This window comes from Dipodomys merriami, unplaced genomic scaffold, assembly GCF_024711535.1.
Source record: "Dipodomys merriami isolate MVZ:Mamm:240054 unplaced genomic scaffold, mDipMer1.0.p SCAF_17, whole genome shotgun sequence".
NCBI classification, from domain to species: Eukaryota; Metazoa; Chordata; class Mammalia; order Rodentia; family Heteromyidae; genus Dipodomys; species Dipodomys merriami.
This window is the reverse complement of record NW_027203048.1, coordinates 10,773,431-10,787,019: the sequence shown is the minus strand read 5'-3', so window position 1 is coordinate 10,787,019 and position 13,589 is coordinate 10,773,431. Positions and strand designations below refer to the sequence as shown.

At 39.9% G+C, this 13,589-nt stretch overlaps 1 protein-coding gene across 2 annotated transcripts in view; it reads right to left on the bottom strand.

The window, feature by feature from the left end:
* Babam2 (BRISC and BRCA1 A complex member 2) overlaps positions 1–13,589 on the bottom strand; it is a 389,222-nt gene that overhangs the window by 65,363 nt on the left and 310,270 nt on the right. For both annotated transcript variants that reach the window (XM_070025282.1, XM_070025283.1), the window contains exons 8-10: positions 13,399–13,498; positions 9,933–10,003; positions 8,223–8,305 (exon numbers count right to left, since the gene is read on the bottom strand). In XM_070025282.1, the coding sequence (XP_069881383.1) occupies positions 8,223–8,305; positions 9,933–10,003; positions 13,399–13,498 (254 nt within the window). The remainder of the gene's footprint in view (positions 1–8,222; positions 8,306–9,932; positions 10,004–13,398; positions 13,499–13,589) is intronic.

Below are 13,589 nucleotides of genomic sequence, written 5' to 3'. Positions count from 1 at the left end.
ATTTTGGTTTCTGTGGGTGAGCTGATGTTTTTAACAGTCTCAACTAATCATATTTTCTTCATTAATTTATGGAAAAGAAAAACTGGTTGTAAAGTCCATTATTTGGGACCACAGCTCTTCTATTCTACAACTCTTCTACAAGAAAGCTTTCAGGATCGATGACTGGATTTGAACACACTGACAGCTTTAGCTCCAAAAAAAAAAAAAAAAATCTGTGGTTCAAATAAGCCTTGAACAAAAAAGGTCAGGGAAGCAACCTTGGGCCCTGAGTTCAAGCCCCAGGACCAGCAAAATAATTAATTAAAAACAAGCCACAATAAAAATTGCAATGTGTGATGGCCACACAGAGGTTCATTATAGTTTTTTTTTTCCTACTTCCTTTTCCTCTATTTTTTCAAGAGAGGTTACACTGGGGCTTCATCTTAGAGCCCTGTGCTTACTAGGGAAACACTCTACCACTTTGGAACCATGGCTGCAGCCCTCTACTTTTGAAATTTCTATAATAAATAGTCCTTCTCCCTCTCCCTTTTTCTCTTACTTTCTTTTCTTTAAGAATCACACATTCAGTATAGATCCAGCCCACAGAAATGATTATTCTGTATGTACAGGAGTGAAGCTTGCCATAGTCCCACCTGCTTCTTTCTCATCTCAGAATCAGGCTCCTCCATACTTGCATTGCTCCGGAGTTTGGGAAAGCATGTAACCTTGCAGGCTTTCATGGGATTTTATGTCAAACCATGATCAATAACCACATTTGTTATTAATAACTAGATTAAACCAAGTCTTAAAAAATTATCAGTAGCAAGTTAATTCTCTAGCTGATTTAATTAGTTTTGTTCTTTCAGTGGCCACAGAATGAATCCCTACCTCTGGCTAGTTAGTATATTTGTGTTGCTGGGCAGGGAATTAGAATCAGATAAACTTGACACTACCATTGGGGAATAACTCCAGTCTCATGCTTCTCTGCCTTCAGCTAGTTCTACCATGTCTAATGAGATGTCCATTCTTCCTCCTCAGAGATGATGACAGTGATCATCTTTCTGACTTGTGCATGATAGGGCATTGATCTTTTACTCTAGTTCTTGGGGCTTCCAGTTTCTCTGTGGAGTTCTCAGAGAGTCTAAAAGTTGTCACCCACCAGTGGATACTGCCAAACAATTACCTGAAGCTTAGCACATGGGGTCTAGAATCAGTCTCTAGATTTAAGTCCTGGCTATCACTTACATCTTGCAATAGTTTTTCCTTTTGTTCCATGGGGGTAATACTAGTAATTATCTTCAGAAAGTTGTTGGAAGGATTAAGTCATATATACAAAGTACTGGGAACAGTGGCTGGGGCATGGCATACATGTTAACTATGGTTCCTGTATCTTCAACAGAAACATTTTTGTACCAAGTGATGCCTATGTATCCCCCATGTTACTATTTTAGTATTGATTATAAGCAGAGTTTTTAGCCTGGTGCCGGTGGCTCAGACCTGTAATCGTAGCTACTCAGGAGGCTGAGAACTGTGGTTTGAAGTCAGTCCAAGAAGAAAAATCCATAAGATTCTTATCTCCAATTAACTATACCAAAAAGCCAGAAGTGGAGCTATGGCTCAAATGGTAGAATGTCAGCCTTAAATAAAAAATCTAAAGGACAGTGCCAGACAACTGAGTTCAAGCCCCAAGACTGGCACCAAAAAAAATAAAAATAAAAATAAAAATTATAGGTTACTCTCTGTTAGCAGCTTTCTTTACTTCATTGTGTGAGATGCCTTTCTGGATAAAATTTGTTAAGATGATCTCAGTTGCATACATTTTTAAGTAAAAAAAAAATCACTGAAAATTTACATAGACTTTCTTTGATCAGAAAAACTCACTTTTTCACAATCACTTTAATTCAATAATTACAATGGAAAAGAATCATACAACCTATACAAGGTAAAGAGAGAAAGAAATTATTGCCTGTTAATTTACAACTTCTGCCTTACAAGGGACCCTTTAAGATCTTTAAAAGGCCCTCTGTACAACTCCTTAATATAATAACAAAATTTTATATCTAAAAATAATAAAAAAAATCTTTAAAAAAGGTGTTGTATAAATCCAAGGCACCACAATAGAGTATTTCCAAGAAGATGAATGAAATAAATACTCAGCACAGAACTTAGATATTTGATCTAAAGATGAAATGCAAGTTTCAATTTGAATCAAAACAGTGAGCGTGGCCTGCCTAGGGACCTGGGCTCTGAGTAGTGAACTGAGAGTATTGTGTGCTTGTGTGTGGAATGAAAAAAATGAAAGCACTTAGCCTAGCAGGGCTAACCACCCTCAAGAAGTCTCACATGAAAACTAACCAGAGTGTTTCAGGTGTAAAAAGGACACAGTAGCTCTCATAGGTAAAGTGAAAAGATATTAGAAAGATTAAATTTTTTCCCATATTATTATTATTATTATTTTTGTGTCTACTGTGGCTTAAACTCAGGGCCTTGTACTATTCCTTAGCTTTTTCACTCAAGGCTGTTACTCTACTACTTAAACCACAGCTTTTTGCTGGTTGATTGGAGATAAGAGTCTGAACTTTCTTGCCCTGCCTTGGCTTCAAACTGTGATCTTCAGATCTCAGTCTCCTGAGATGCTAGGATTCCTGGTGTGAGTCAATGGCACCCAGCCACATTCTTTGCCACTAAGCAACATCAAGAAATGATTGGTTTTACTTTTTATTCATAACCAACTGGTTCCTTTTAGTTTGATAGTTATTATTCATTTGAGAAACAATCAACTTAATTAAACTTATAATCTCTATCTCTGATAGAAAATAAATAAGCTAAATCTAAAATAACATTGTATTTCTTTATGAACTTGGCTTGCAGCAATTTCTAATACATACCATTGGGGTTACTAAATTTTAATCAATTCTGATTAATCAATTCAATCATTTCTGATTCTAATTTGTTCTTCAAATGTATTCATTCATATAAAAATGCAATTTGCATCTAAAAAATAAGTTTGGAAAAGCATCATGGTTTGGGTTTTGCTGAGTCATCCAGCAGCCATCTTGTTTGCTGCCTGCCAAATGTTCTACACAGGCCACCTTCCCTCCCTCCCTCCCTCCCTCCCTCCCTCCCTCCCTCCCTCCCTCCTTTCCTCCCTCCCTCCCTTTCTTTCTTTCCTTTCCTTCCCTTTCCTCTATTCCCTGTTATGGGGGTTCAGCTGTTCTGCTCATGGCTAACAACCATGAGATTCTAAGAGTTTCACAGGCTTTCCTGTATAGGCTGGCTTTGAACTACACATCTCAGCCTCCTGAGTGGCTAGGTTTACAGGCATGAGCCACCAGCACCTGGCAGATCACTTTTTCTATGGAGGAATATGGGAATCTCATCACTTGGCTCATGAACAGAGTGGCTGCTGTGGTGGCTTTGCCTCTGTGGTGAGGCAATAGAGCAACATCTACATAAATCATTTCCTGTGTAAGAGACAAAGAGGCAGGCTGCTTGATTTAATCAGAGCTGAAGTATCTGTAGCCACCAAACCAAGCCTTTCAAAAGATGTCCTGCTTTCTAACATATTGGCTTTAAGATTCAAATGTTAATTTTTTCTCACTTGAAAAATTAAGTTAGAATTTTATTAGAAACAGCCCTCTGATGAAGAAAAATAACTGTTTTCTGTACTTACTGAACATGTAAGTCTAATGAATGAATGAACACAGAAATAAAGACACAGAGAGAATATTCAGAAATTCATGCCAGCATTAATCATTAAAATAAAATTTTTTTAAAAAGAGAGAGAAACCCATCATTCTTCTTCTTCTTTTTTTTTTTTTTTTTTTTTTTTTTTTTTTTGGGTCCGGTTGTGGGCTTGAACTCTGGGCTGGGTGCTGTCCCTCAGCTCTTCAGCTCAAGGCTAGCGCTCCACCACTTGAGCCTCAGAGCCACTTCCGGCTTTTTTTTTTTCTGCTTATGTGGTGCTAAGGAATCAAACCCAGGGCCTCATGCATGCAAGGCAAGAGCTCTACCACTGAGCCACCTTCCTAGCCCAAACGCATCATTCTTTAGACTCAGCAAACCTGCCACCCTTCCATACCCCCATGACAATGGTAAAATGGAGTATCATAGCAGTCCAAGCCAGCAAAGGCACCCCAGAAACAGCAGCAGGGCCATTCACAAGAGAATTGCTTTTCTCTTTTCTTTAAAATCTATGATAGTTTATAGCAATGGTAGACAGCTATAGTGTGTTAAATATAGTATTTCATACATCAATGTAACATGTATAGCAGTCAGTAGCAAAAACAAAGAGGAAGCATAGGAGTACAGTTGTTAACCTTTTATCAGAACTAAGTCACAACTAACTTGAAGTAGATTGGGTCAAGTTAAAGATCCATAGTACAGTCTCAAAAACAAATCATGAAGAAAGTAATTTTTAAAAAAATGAAGCAACCTCCCCAACAAATCAACATCTGACTCTCCCACTGCTGACTGTGCCCAGCCTGCCCCGCCCACCCAGCCTGCCTCCCCATCCACACTAACAGCAGCTCCTTGGTATCTAGCACAGGCCTCTGCTCTGCTCCATCACAGCACTGGCACCATTTGAGATTTATGCATTTGCTCATTTACTTCTTTATTATCCATCTCTCCATTTAAGAGAGCTTGCCAGGCGCCGGTAGCTCACACCTGTAATCCTAGCTACTCTGGAGGCTGAGATGGAGGATCATGGTTCAAAGCCAGCCCAGGCAGTAAGACTTTTATCTCCAATAAAACAATAGAAAACTGGAAGTGGGGCTGTGGCTCAAGCAGTAGAGCACTCGCCTTGAGCTGAAGAGCGCAGGGATAGCGCCCAAGCCCAGAGTTCAAGCCCCACAACCCACAACATCATATGTACATATGTTAATATAATTATATATGTAATATAAAACTAGAATCATTTTCTTTCATATATCCCTTGTATATATAATAGGATAGTAACAAGATTTTTTTGTTTTTGTTTTTGCCAGTCGTGGGGCTTAAACTCTGTGCCTGGGTGCTCAAGGCTTGAGCCTTGAGCCTCTTTGTGCTCAAGGCTAGCACTTTACCACTTGAGCCACAGCCCATTTCTGGCCTTTTCCAATTAGTTTATTGGAGATAAGAGTCTCATGGACTTTTCTGTCCAGGCTGGCTTTGAACCACAATCCTCATATCTCAGCCTCCTGAGTAGCTAGGATTATAAGCGTGAGTCACCAGTGCCTGGCTGGTATTTGTTTTTAAAATGCATACCATACCCAAGCCTGGAGGTATACACCTGTAATCTCAGTAACTCAGGAGGCTGAGGTAGGAGGATGGCAAGTTCAAGGCCATCCTGGTCTCAACAGCAAATTCAAGGACAGCCTAAGGTACATATGAAGAGCCTATCTCAACAACAACAACAACAAAAAACCAAGAATGTCGCTCAGAAGTAGAGTGAGTGCCTACCATGCATATAGCAGGCCCTGGGTTTGCTCACCAGCCCTGAACAAAACATGTCTCACTGTCAGATTCCACCCCCCACCCACCGGCACCCCCTTACCACAGCCACAATAATTGAATCATACCATTCTACTTCAATTTTACTTGCTGTCTTTTCTCATCTAGACCAAGGGTTGAAAGGGCCAAATGATGACTATTTTTGGCTTTGTAGGCCTACAATGTACATCATCTCTGCACATTATTTCTTTTGTTACCCTTTAAAAATGTAAACACTATTCCTAGTTTGAGAACCATACTGAAACAGGCTGATGGTGGGATCTGGCCTCCAGATTTCAGTTTTCCAACTCCTGCTACAGTTCTGCAAGAGTCTTAAGATTAAACTTAAAAATTTCATCTCACTGAGCTCAAGAGCTCAGGTCAATTGATTGTACATAAAGGTACAGCAAAATGGGCAGGTTTGGTCTGATAGGCATTTGCTAGGAAGACGTGCCCTAAGGTCCATGTGGGATGACCCAGTGATTTCTAGGTCACAGTCACAGGATCTTACCTATTGTTATAGAAGTTGAGGATCTCAATGTTCTCCCCTTCTCTCCCTACTATTGTGTGTAGTAGCAACTGTGCTACTACACACAGCCTGTGTCTTCCTTTGTCTACTTACAGTGTGCTCAGGGGGGCCCAGGAAGAGAGGAGTGCATCACTTCCCCAAGGCCTGCTCTTGTGTCTATTCTTTGCCTGAAAAGCTACTGGCTTGAAGACATCTACCACTAAAGGTAAGAACAATTTGGCAAATAGGGGATTTCTTTCTCTAGAGCTAATGGACACTTCTTAGATCACATCCACAAAACTTTCCTAAAACATTTCTGAATGGGAAAGTTTCTGATTCTGTTGTCATTTCACTAACTGATGATAAATGCAGGAAGGAAAGACATAATAAAGGAAAAGGAAAGTGCCATCACCACACTCTGGCCTACAGTTCCACTCCTGAAATTGTCATTCCCGTGGGATCCCAGAACATATACCATGTCTTTCCCTGAAGTGGTCTCACTTCTGTACTCTCTCATAGGAAGGGATCAGAGATGTCTGCCTCTTTCCTCTAACACCCAAAAAAGAGTCACCCACTAGCTCCTATTCTGCTGACACTATCTTGCTTGCCCCGAATGAATGCAGAGGGAGGGGGAGCAGAAATGCTATTTCATGTCCTGTTAGGTCTTCAACCTCCACAAAATGGTGGAGCCACCCACAGAAGACTGGCTCTATCTCCAGGCACTTACTTCCTCCTCATTCACATCTTGAGATCCCAGAATAATTCATTGCAGTGTTCTTTGTCATGTCCCTGCCACCCTGTGTTCAACTCCCCATCTTTATGGAAGGAAAAAAGGAACAAATGGTCCCTTGGGTGTTGTAGCCAAGCAAGCAGATGCTTCTAAAGGAAGGTAAGTGTCAGATGCAGAACTGCCTGACTGAAGAAAACATATTATCTAAGCAAGCTTTGCTCTGATGTAGCAAGTCCTACATTTAGATAAAGAAGGAGCAAAAGGGTGGAAATAATGTGTTTAAGGACAAGCTGTGAGTGAATGATGGAGCAGGAAATACTATCTAAGTCCCTTGATTCACAGCCATGTTCTTATCTGCCAAGAGTGTAGCAGTGACATGAAGGGACAAGGGAGCAAACAGCCTGGGGAAGAAATAAATGACAATCTTAGAAACATTCTGGAAAGGTAAAATAAACCCCAAGGTCCCTTTGTAGCTGTTCTAAAGGAATGCCTAGGGTTTTGTGTTTCTGAAGAAGGGAATTCAAAGTGAAGTGAAAAATTTCACTGGGACTCAATTTCACATGTCTGACTTGGTAAAGCTAAGACAGTGACGTAAAGAAGGAGTGGTAGGAAGTTGTGGTTATACAATGTCATAGAGAATATTTTGTAGACATTTAAAAGCAACAGCAAACTATGCACACTGAATATGCTCACAAGAGGGTCGGCAGGAGCTGGGACGTGGATGATCTTTTATTCCTGAGCATCATTGCAAGTGGTAATCTCCTCTTCTAGCAGCTCTGCTAGAATGTGGCTATGTCCCCCAAGGGCTGCTATGCTAGAAGTTTGGGCCCAGTGTGGCAGTATTAAGAAGTAAGTAGAATCTTTAGGAGGTAAAGCCTAGTAGAACATGGTTATGGCACTGAAGGCACTGCTTTGGGGACAGATTAATGTAATTCCCACAGGAATGGGCTTTTATAAAGCCAAGCCACCCAATGCAATTGGACTCTTCTGCATGTAACCGGTTCTGTTTGTCTGCTATACTGTGACCCAGCTAAGGGGTCTACACAGATAGGGCCATGGATATGGTCTCTGAAGCTCTAAAACTGCGTGCTAAACTTCCTAAAAAAGAAAACCAAATGATCAAAAGTTTTGAGATCTCATATGGGAAAGAGACTTTGAAAAAGAAATCTGTCTAAGGCAAGGCTGCTCTGGCCTGGAGACACTGATACCATGGACTCAATAATTTCCTGTTAAGAGGGGTTGTCCTGGTAGGGGCACTTGGTCATTTGGTTGCATTGCCTCTACCCACTAGATGCCAATAATGATTCCTCTCTCTCTCTGTGACAACCCGAAATGTCACCAGACATTACTAGCTATTCCCTGAAGGGCAAAATCATTCTAGTGATTAAGGTTTACAGATATTCTGGTTTTCCCATCACACAATAAATGCACACATGCTAGAACCAGGTCTCTGAAAGCTCACATACTGATTACTCCATGTCATTTGTAACAGTTTTAAATGCGTGCTGATGTTGATAGCAAAAGGATACTCACTGTGTACAAGAAAACAAAAGTCTTTCCACATGAGCAGCAGAGTGAGTTTTGTAAAGCCTTCTGCATCATATTCCACGACACCTCTAAGTAACAAAAACATACACAAACAGAAAACCCTCATCAAAATAAGATCTAAAAGAGACAGGCCTAAGTTAGGACTCTATTCATAAGGTCAGGGCTGTTGAACCTCAAATAGATTTCAGGCAGGTGAGGGTCAGGGAGGGCTTGAGGTTTGGAATGAAAGCATCTAGGTTTAAGTCACAGCTCTGAAATGTGCTATTATGACCTCTGGCAAATCATTTAATCTTTGAATGAAATGAGGAAACAGAGGCTTCCTCATCTGTCAAGCAAATGCAGTATTGGTAAACTTCCTCTCAGGGTTATGAGAAAACAAGGCAAACCATAAAATGGAAGCATTAGTTATGAGTTATGAGTAAAAGGACAAATTAAGAAACAAGATCAGCAACAACACTACAAAGCCCAATGTCACCATCCATCTAAATAATGCCTCAGTGCCCCCGGGTGCTTGCAGTCATGAGAAAAAATGACTATATTTGGGATTAGTATTACTTTTCTTCTAAAGTATGTAAAATCCTTTGGTTGCCACCCCCCACCCCCACTGCCCCCATACCCTGTCCTCTCGGTGAAGGGTGAAGTAGCCATGTCATAGGTGAGTTCAAACAGGGTGTCAGAGACAACAGCTCCTGATTGGTCAGGGAGCAGGCAAGAACCACCCATGCTCCCTCCATGCCATGGCTACAGCTCCATGCTTTCCGATTCCCTCCTGGCACCAAGTTCCACTCCTTCTCTCAAGTGTGAGTCACCACTTTTGGGTATAATATTAGATTCCCGCCCCCTCCCCCCCAAACCATGAGGCAGTGTTGGTGGTAAAATCCTGTCAGGAGACCTGAATCCTAGAGACATGGAGTTCCAGCTCTGGCTGTCTTTTTTCTAAGTGTGTGATTTCTATTGAGTCAATGAACTTCCAACAGTCTCAGGGATATCTGAAAAAAGGGAGCAAAATTTCCTGCCAGCCTCATCTCATGACTACACTAGAAAATGATGGAGGTAAAACACTTTGCAGGCAGCAAAAAGCTCAGTGGTCAGGACTCACTTCCCTGGATGCTATAGGAGTCATTATTACCAAGGTTTCTGTGGCTGGGCAAGGCATGCTGCCGCTCTAAGAGAATATTTGCTTCTGTTAATTGTTAAAGAATGCAACAACAACAAATGGTTTGGTGTTGGTAGCTGATGCCTGTAAATCCTAGCTACTCAAGAAGGTTGAGGTCTGGAGGAATATGGTTTGAAGTCAGCCTGGGCTGAAAGTCTGAAAGAGCCTATCACCAAAATAATTAGCATAAAGCTGAACTACAGTTATGATTCAACTGGCAGAGTGAGCAAACTGAACACATACAATATCCTGAGTTCAAACCCAGTTGCTGGCAAAAAAAGTAGAAAAAGTGGGGTAAGAAGGGCAGTAGATGGTGTAGATTGCTCATGTAGTAGAGAACCAGGAAGTACAAGGCCCTGAGTACTACCAAACAACAGTTGTGTTTTTAAAAAGTAATTCTGGGGCTCTAGAATAAACAAAATACCATAAAGTATCATAAGTAAGAACTCAGTGCTATTTTCTTAATCAAATCTACTGGTCAGAGTCACCAGCAAGTGTAAGTATTGTTAGTATATGGTTTAAACAGAGTAAAAACTTACGTGCCAAAGTGACTGAGGAAAGCAGCAATATACTCTCTTCTTTTGTGATATCCTTGAATCACATACTGCACCTGAAATGGGAACCCAAGCTGAGAAGAAGCATAGACAATTCTCAATGCTTTATAGAAAAACTTCAAAGATTTAGAGAAGTAGAAAGGATGGGAAAATAAACACCCATATTCCCACCACCTATATTCAACAACTCTGAATATTTTGTCTACTTGTTTCATCCAGCTATCTACCTACCCATCTATCAATCAATCCTGCTGAAACATTTCAAAGAAAATTAGAGACATTGTGACAGTTTAATCCCTAAATACTTCAGTATGCAACTTCAAAGAAATAAGACATTCTCCTATGAAACTACAAATACCCTTACACCCAACAAATTTAGCACGCTGTCCAAAGTGTTCTCCAGTTTTTTAAAGGCATATTATTAGTTTGTCTTTTTAAGACTTTCAACCTATGATAGCACCTCCTCAAGTGTGTGTGCATGTATGCTTGTATATGTCCCCAAACACACACATGATTGCCTTTTTAAAGACACTGATTACTTTTTTTTCCCCTTTATTTTGTATGAAGTGGAAGTTAGAACTAAGGGTACAATTCATTTCAGGGTCAACATTTTTAGCAAGACATCTTCATAGGTAATACTGGGTTTCTCCAAGTGGTTAACAATAGCCAGGTGACTCCATTGGAAAGAGATGTGCCCTTTTGCCTTGGTGAATGTGTACCACAGGCACAACCGTGCCCCAAAATCCACAGTATTTACCTCTTGAAGAAGCTGAAGGCATAGTTCCCTATCAACTACTCATTTAGGAATTTTAGTATTTGTTGGGAGATTCTTGACTGAATCAATTAATTTCATTAATTAAAAATAATGGTGCAAGATGGTAAATGGTGGGCTTAAAAACATCTATCATCCTTTTTGCTTTATTAGCTGACATTCTCTATACAGAACTTTTTCCTATCAATTGGAATAGGTTGGTTATCTCAAATTCCTACTGAAAAGCTAAGATAATGCTTTCTTTTAAACATCCTGAAATTCAGAATGAGAAGTATTAGAATCAGAGATTGCAACTTTTTATATTTCCTTGTTACCACCAAATGACAGTTTCTATTTAAAAAATTGTGAACTTATTAAGTTAGGCATTTGAAAGGTAGTCATTATGTACCAGCTTCTTCCATTAAAACAAATTATTTACAATGTCCTTGCAATGGCTGAAAGAAGCAATAAGAAGAAGATCCCCCTCCCCAAACTGTTTATATTGGCGGCAGCCACAATACATTTCCATGGCTAAAGAAAGCTCAAGATAAAGTACTTGGAATAACCTTGACACAATTGGTACTGATAGCCATGTTGTACCCTTTAAAAGTAAAACAATTCTATTTATAAAATAGGGGTTTATGTCAATTTACAAAAACAGTGCTTACATTGCAAGCTTAATGCAGGATCAGAAATGTTATTTTCGGAAAAGAAAAACAGATGATAAGCTTGCTTAAGTGGCTTTGTTTGAAAAGGGGATGAAAACAGTTCTGTGTACTTGATTTTAAAAACAGAAAACCATTTTAACAGAAACCCACAACAAAACTGGCTATAAAGATAGATTCCAATGTAATTATGGAAATTCATTTGAAGAGATTGTTCCTAAAAGCAGCCCATACTGTCCTCGTTTAGAGCAAACAGAAGAACACCAATTTCAAAAGACAAGTAAAATTAATGAAAGGGAACCAGATAAGAAAAATGAACTGATTCTTCTTACATTTCCGGGAAAACGATATTATATATTTTTTTTTAGGAAAATGTATGACTAGAAATTAATCTCAATTGGAGAGCTTTAAAAAGGCTTTTCTTCTCAGTTCTGTAAGACTCAATTTGCATTTTTCTCTATAATTCTGGGACACAGATTTGAAGGCATTGCAAAGCCCCAGAATGTAAATAAGGACTCTGTCCTCTGCATATTCTCATAGGAGGGTAGTGGCTGGGGGAATCTGGTCTCAGGAGAAGCCACCACTCCATGAGAGCTAAATGCCCTGGAATCTGGGCCAGGCCCAGCTGCAGAGTTGCCAGATTTCAGTTTCTTTGACATTTAGAAAATAATACTGAAGGCTTTGCGATATTATTGTACTTCAAAAATATTTCCTATATGAAGATGCAGTATCTTTCCAATGAGAGACAAACAAAAGATCTATTTTTTTCAAGCCAATATGAACAAGTCAACAGGAACAAAGAAAACAGTACTTTGGTAATTAAACAAACTGAGTCACAGTCCACGTGGGAAAGGAAAGAAAGCCAGAGTTGCTAGTGCATTAATATCTCTAGTTTTCAGCTATACACTCTGGCTAGACATTAACTACATTCATATGCTTTCTGGAAATACCTGACAACTACCATTATAGTAAATTCAGCTACCTGTAATGGGCTCATGAATGTAGCTAAGAGAAAGCTTTAGATGATATGATATGGCTGAGTAGAAGACTAATGAATCTGGAATTCTTGCCCTTTAAGCAAGATTCTAGTGAACTGCCTCTCAGGTATGACAGGAACAATCAAGGACTGATTAAAAGGAGAGGTTCAGAAAAGCAGGAAGAAATGAAAGCAGTTTAAAGAATTACCCTGTTGCATTGTATACATAAATTGCGTTGTTAAGTGGCAAAAGAAATACAATAAATAACTTAAAAATTAAGAAATGCGAGGGGAGGGGTAATGTGAAGGGGTGGGTAAGAATGCTAAAAGGGGTGACATTCGTCAAGAGCACTGCATTAATAAACTGCTCTGTTAAATGACCACTCCTCTGTACAACTACTTAAAGAAAATAAGAAAATATTTTAAAAGGAATTATATTGATAGCATCTAGTGACAAGTACATCCATGTAGGCATGCATGTAACAGATGATCTGGAAAGAAGGGGTCACAAGTGCTACATTTTGCAAAAACTTGGGGAACAAAAGGAAACTCAAGAAAAGGATGACTTAGCTGGAAACTGGATGCTCACTCCTGTAATCATAGCTACTCAGGAGGCTGAGATCTGAGGAGCCTAATTCAAAGGCAGCCCAGGCAGGAAAAGTCCATGAGACTCTTATCTCCAATTAACCACCAGAAAACTGGAAGTGGCACTGTAGCTCAAGTGGTAGAATGCTAGGCTTGAGTTGAAGAGTTCAGGGACAGTGTCCACGACCAGCAAATAAAAAAAAAAAGGGGGGGTGACTTAAATCTCAAGATATCAAGTAAAAAGATGAAGATAAGACTTCAAGTGGAAGTCAGGATCCTTAGAAAGGAAGAGGAGAACAAGGAAACAGCAGGAGAAACGGATGGATTGTAATTCTAAGCAGATAAAGTGATATTAGATGGTGGCTAAAGTAAAAGATGGTCTGAGGAAGTAGGAACACTCAGGGTCATTCTGGAGATGTGGTGTATGAAAGAAAGGATCTCAGAGACAAGAGGTGTCATGAGACTTGCATTTACCTTGTTGGTGAGCAGGTGGCAAATTTGAGGAACATAGTCAATGAGACATCCTCCTCCTGGAAAAGCAGGAATATGAAGAGCTGAGGAGCCTCCCAGGGCACTGAAAGGAAAAGAGCACAGGAACAGTTATCTTAGGACTAAGCAGCTTAGGAAGTGATGCCCTAAATTAGCAAATCTGATCAGCACAGGTA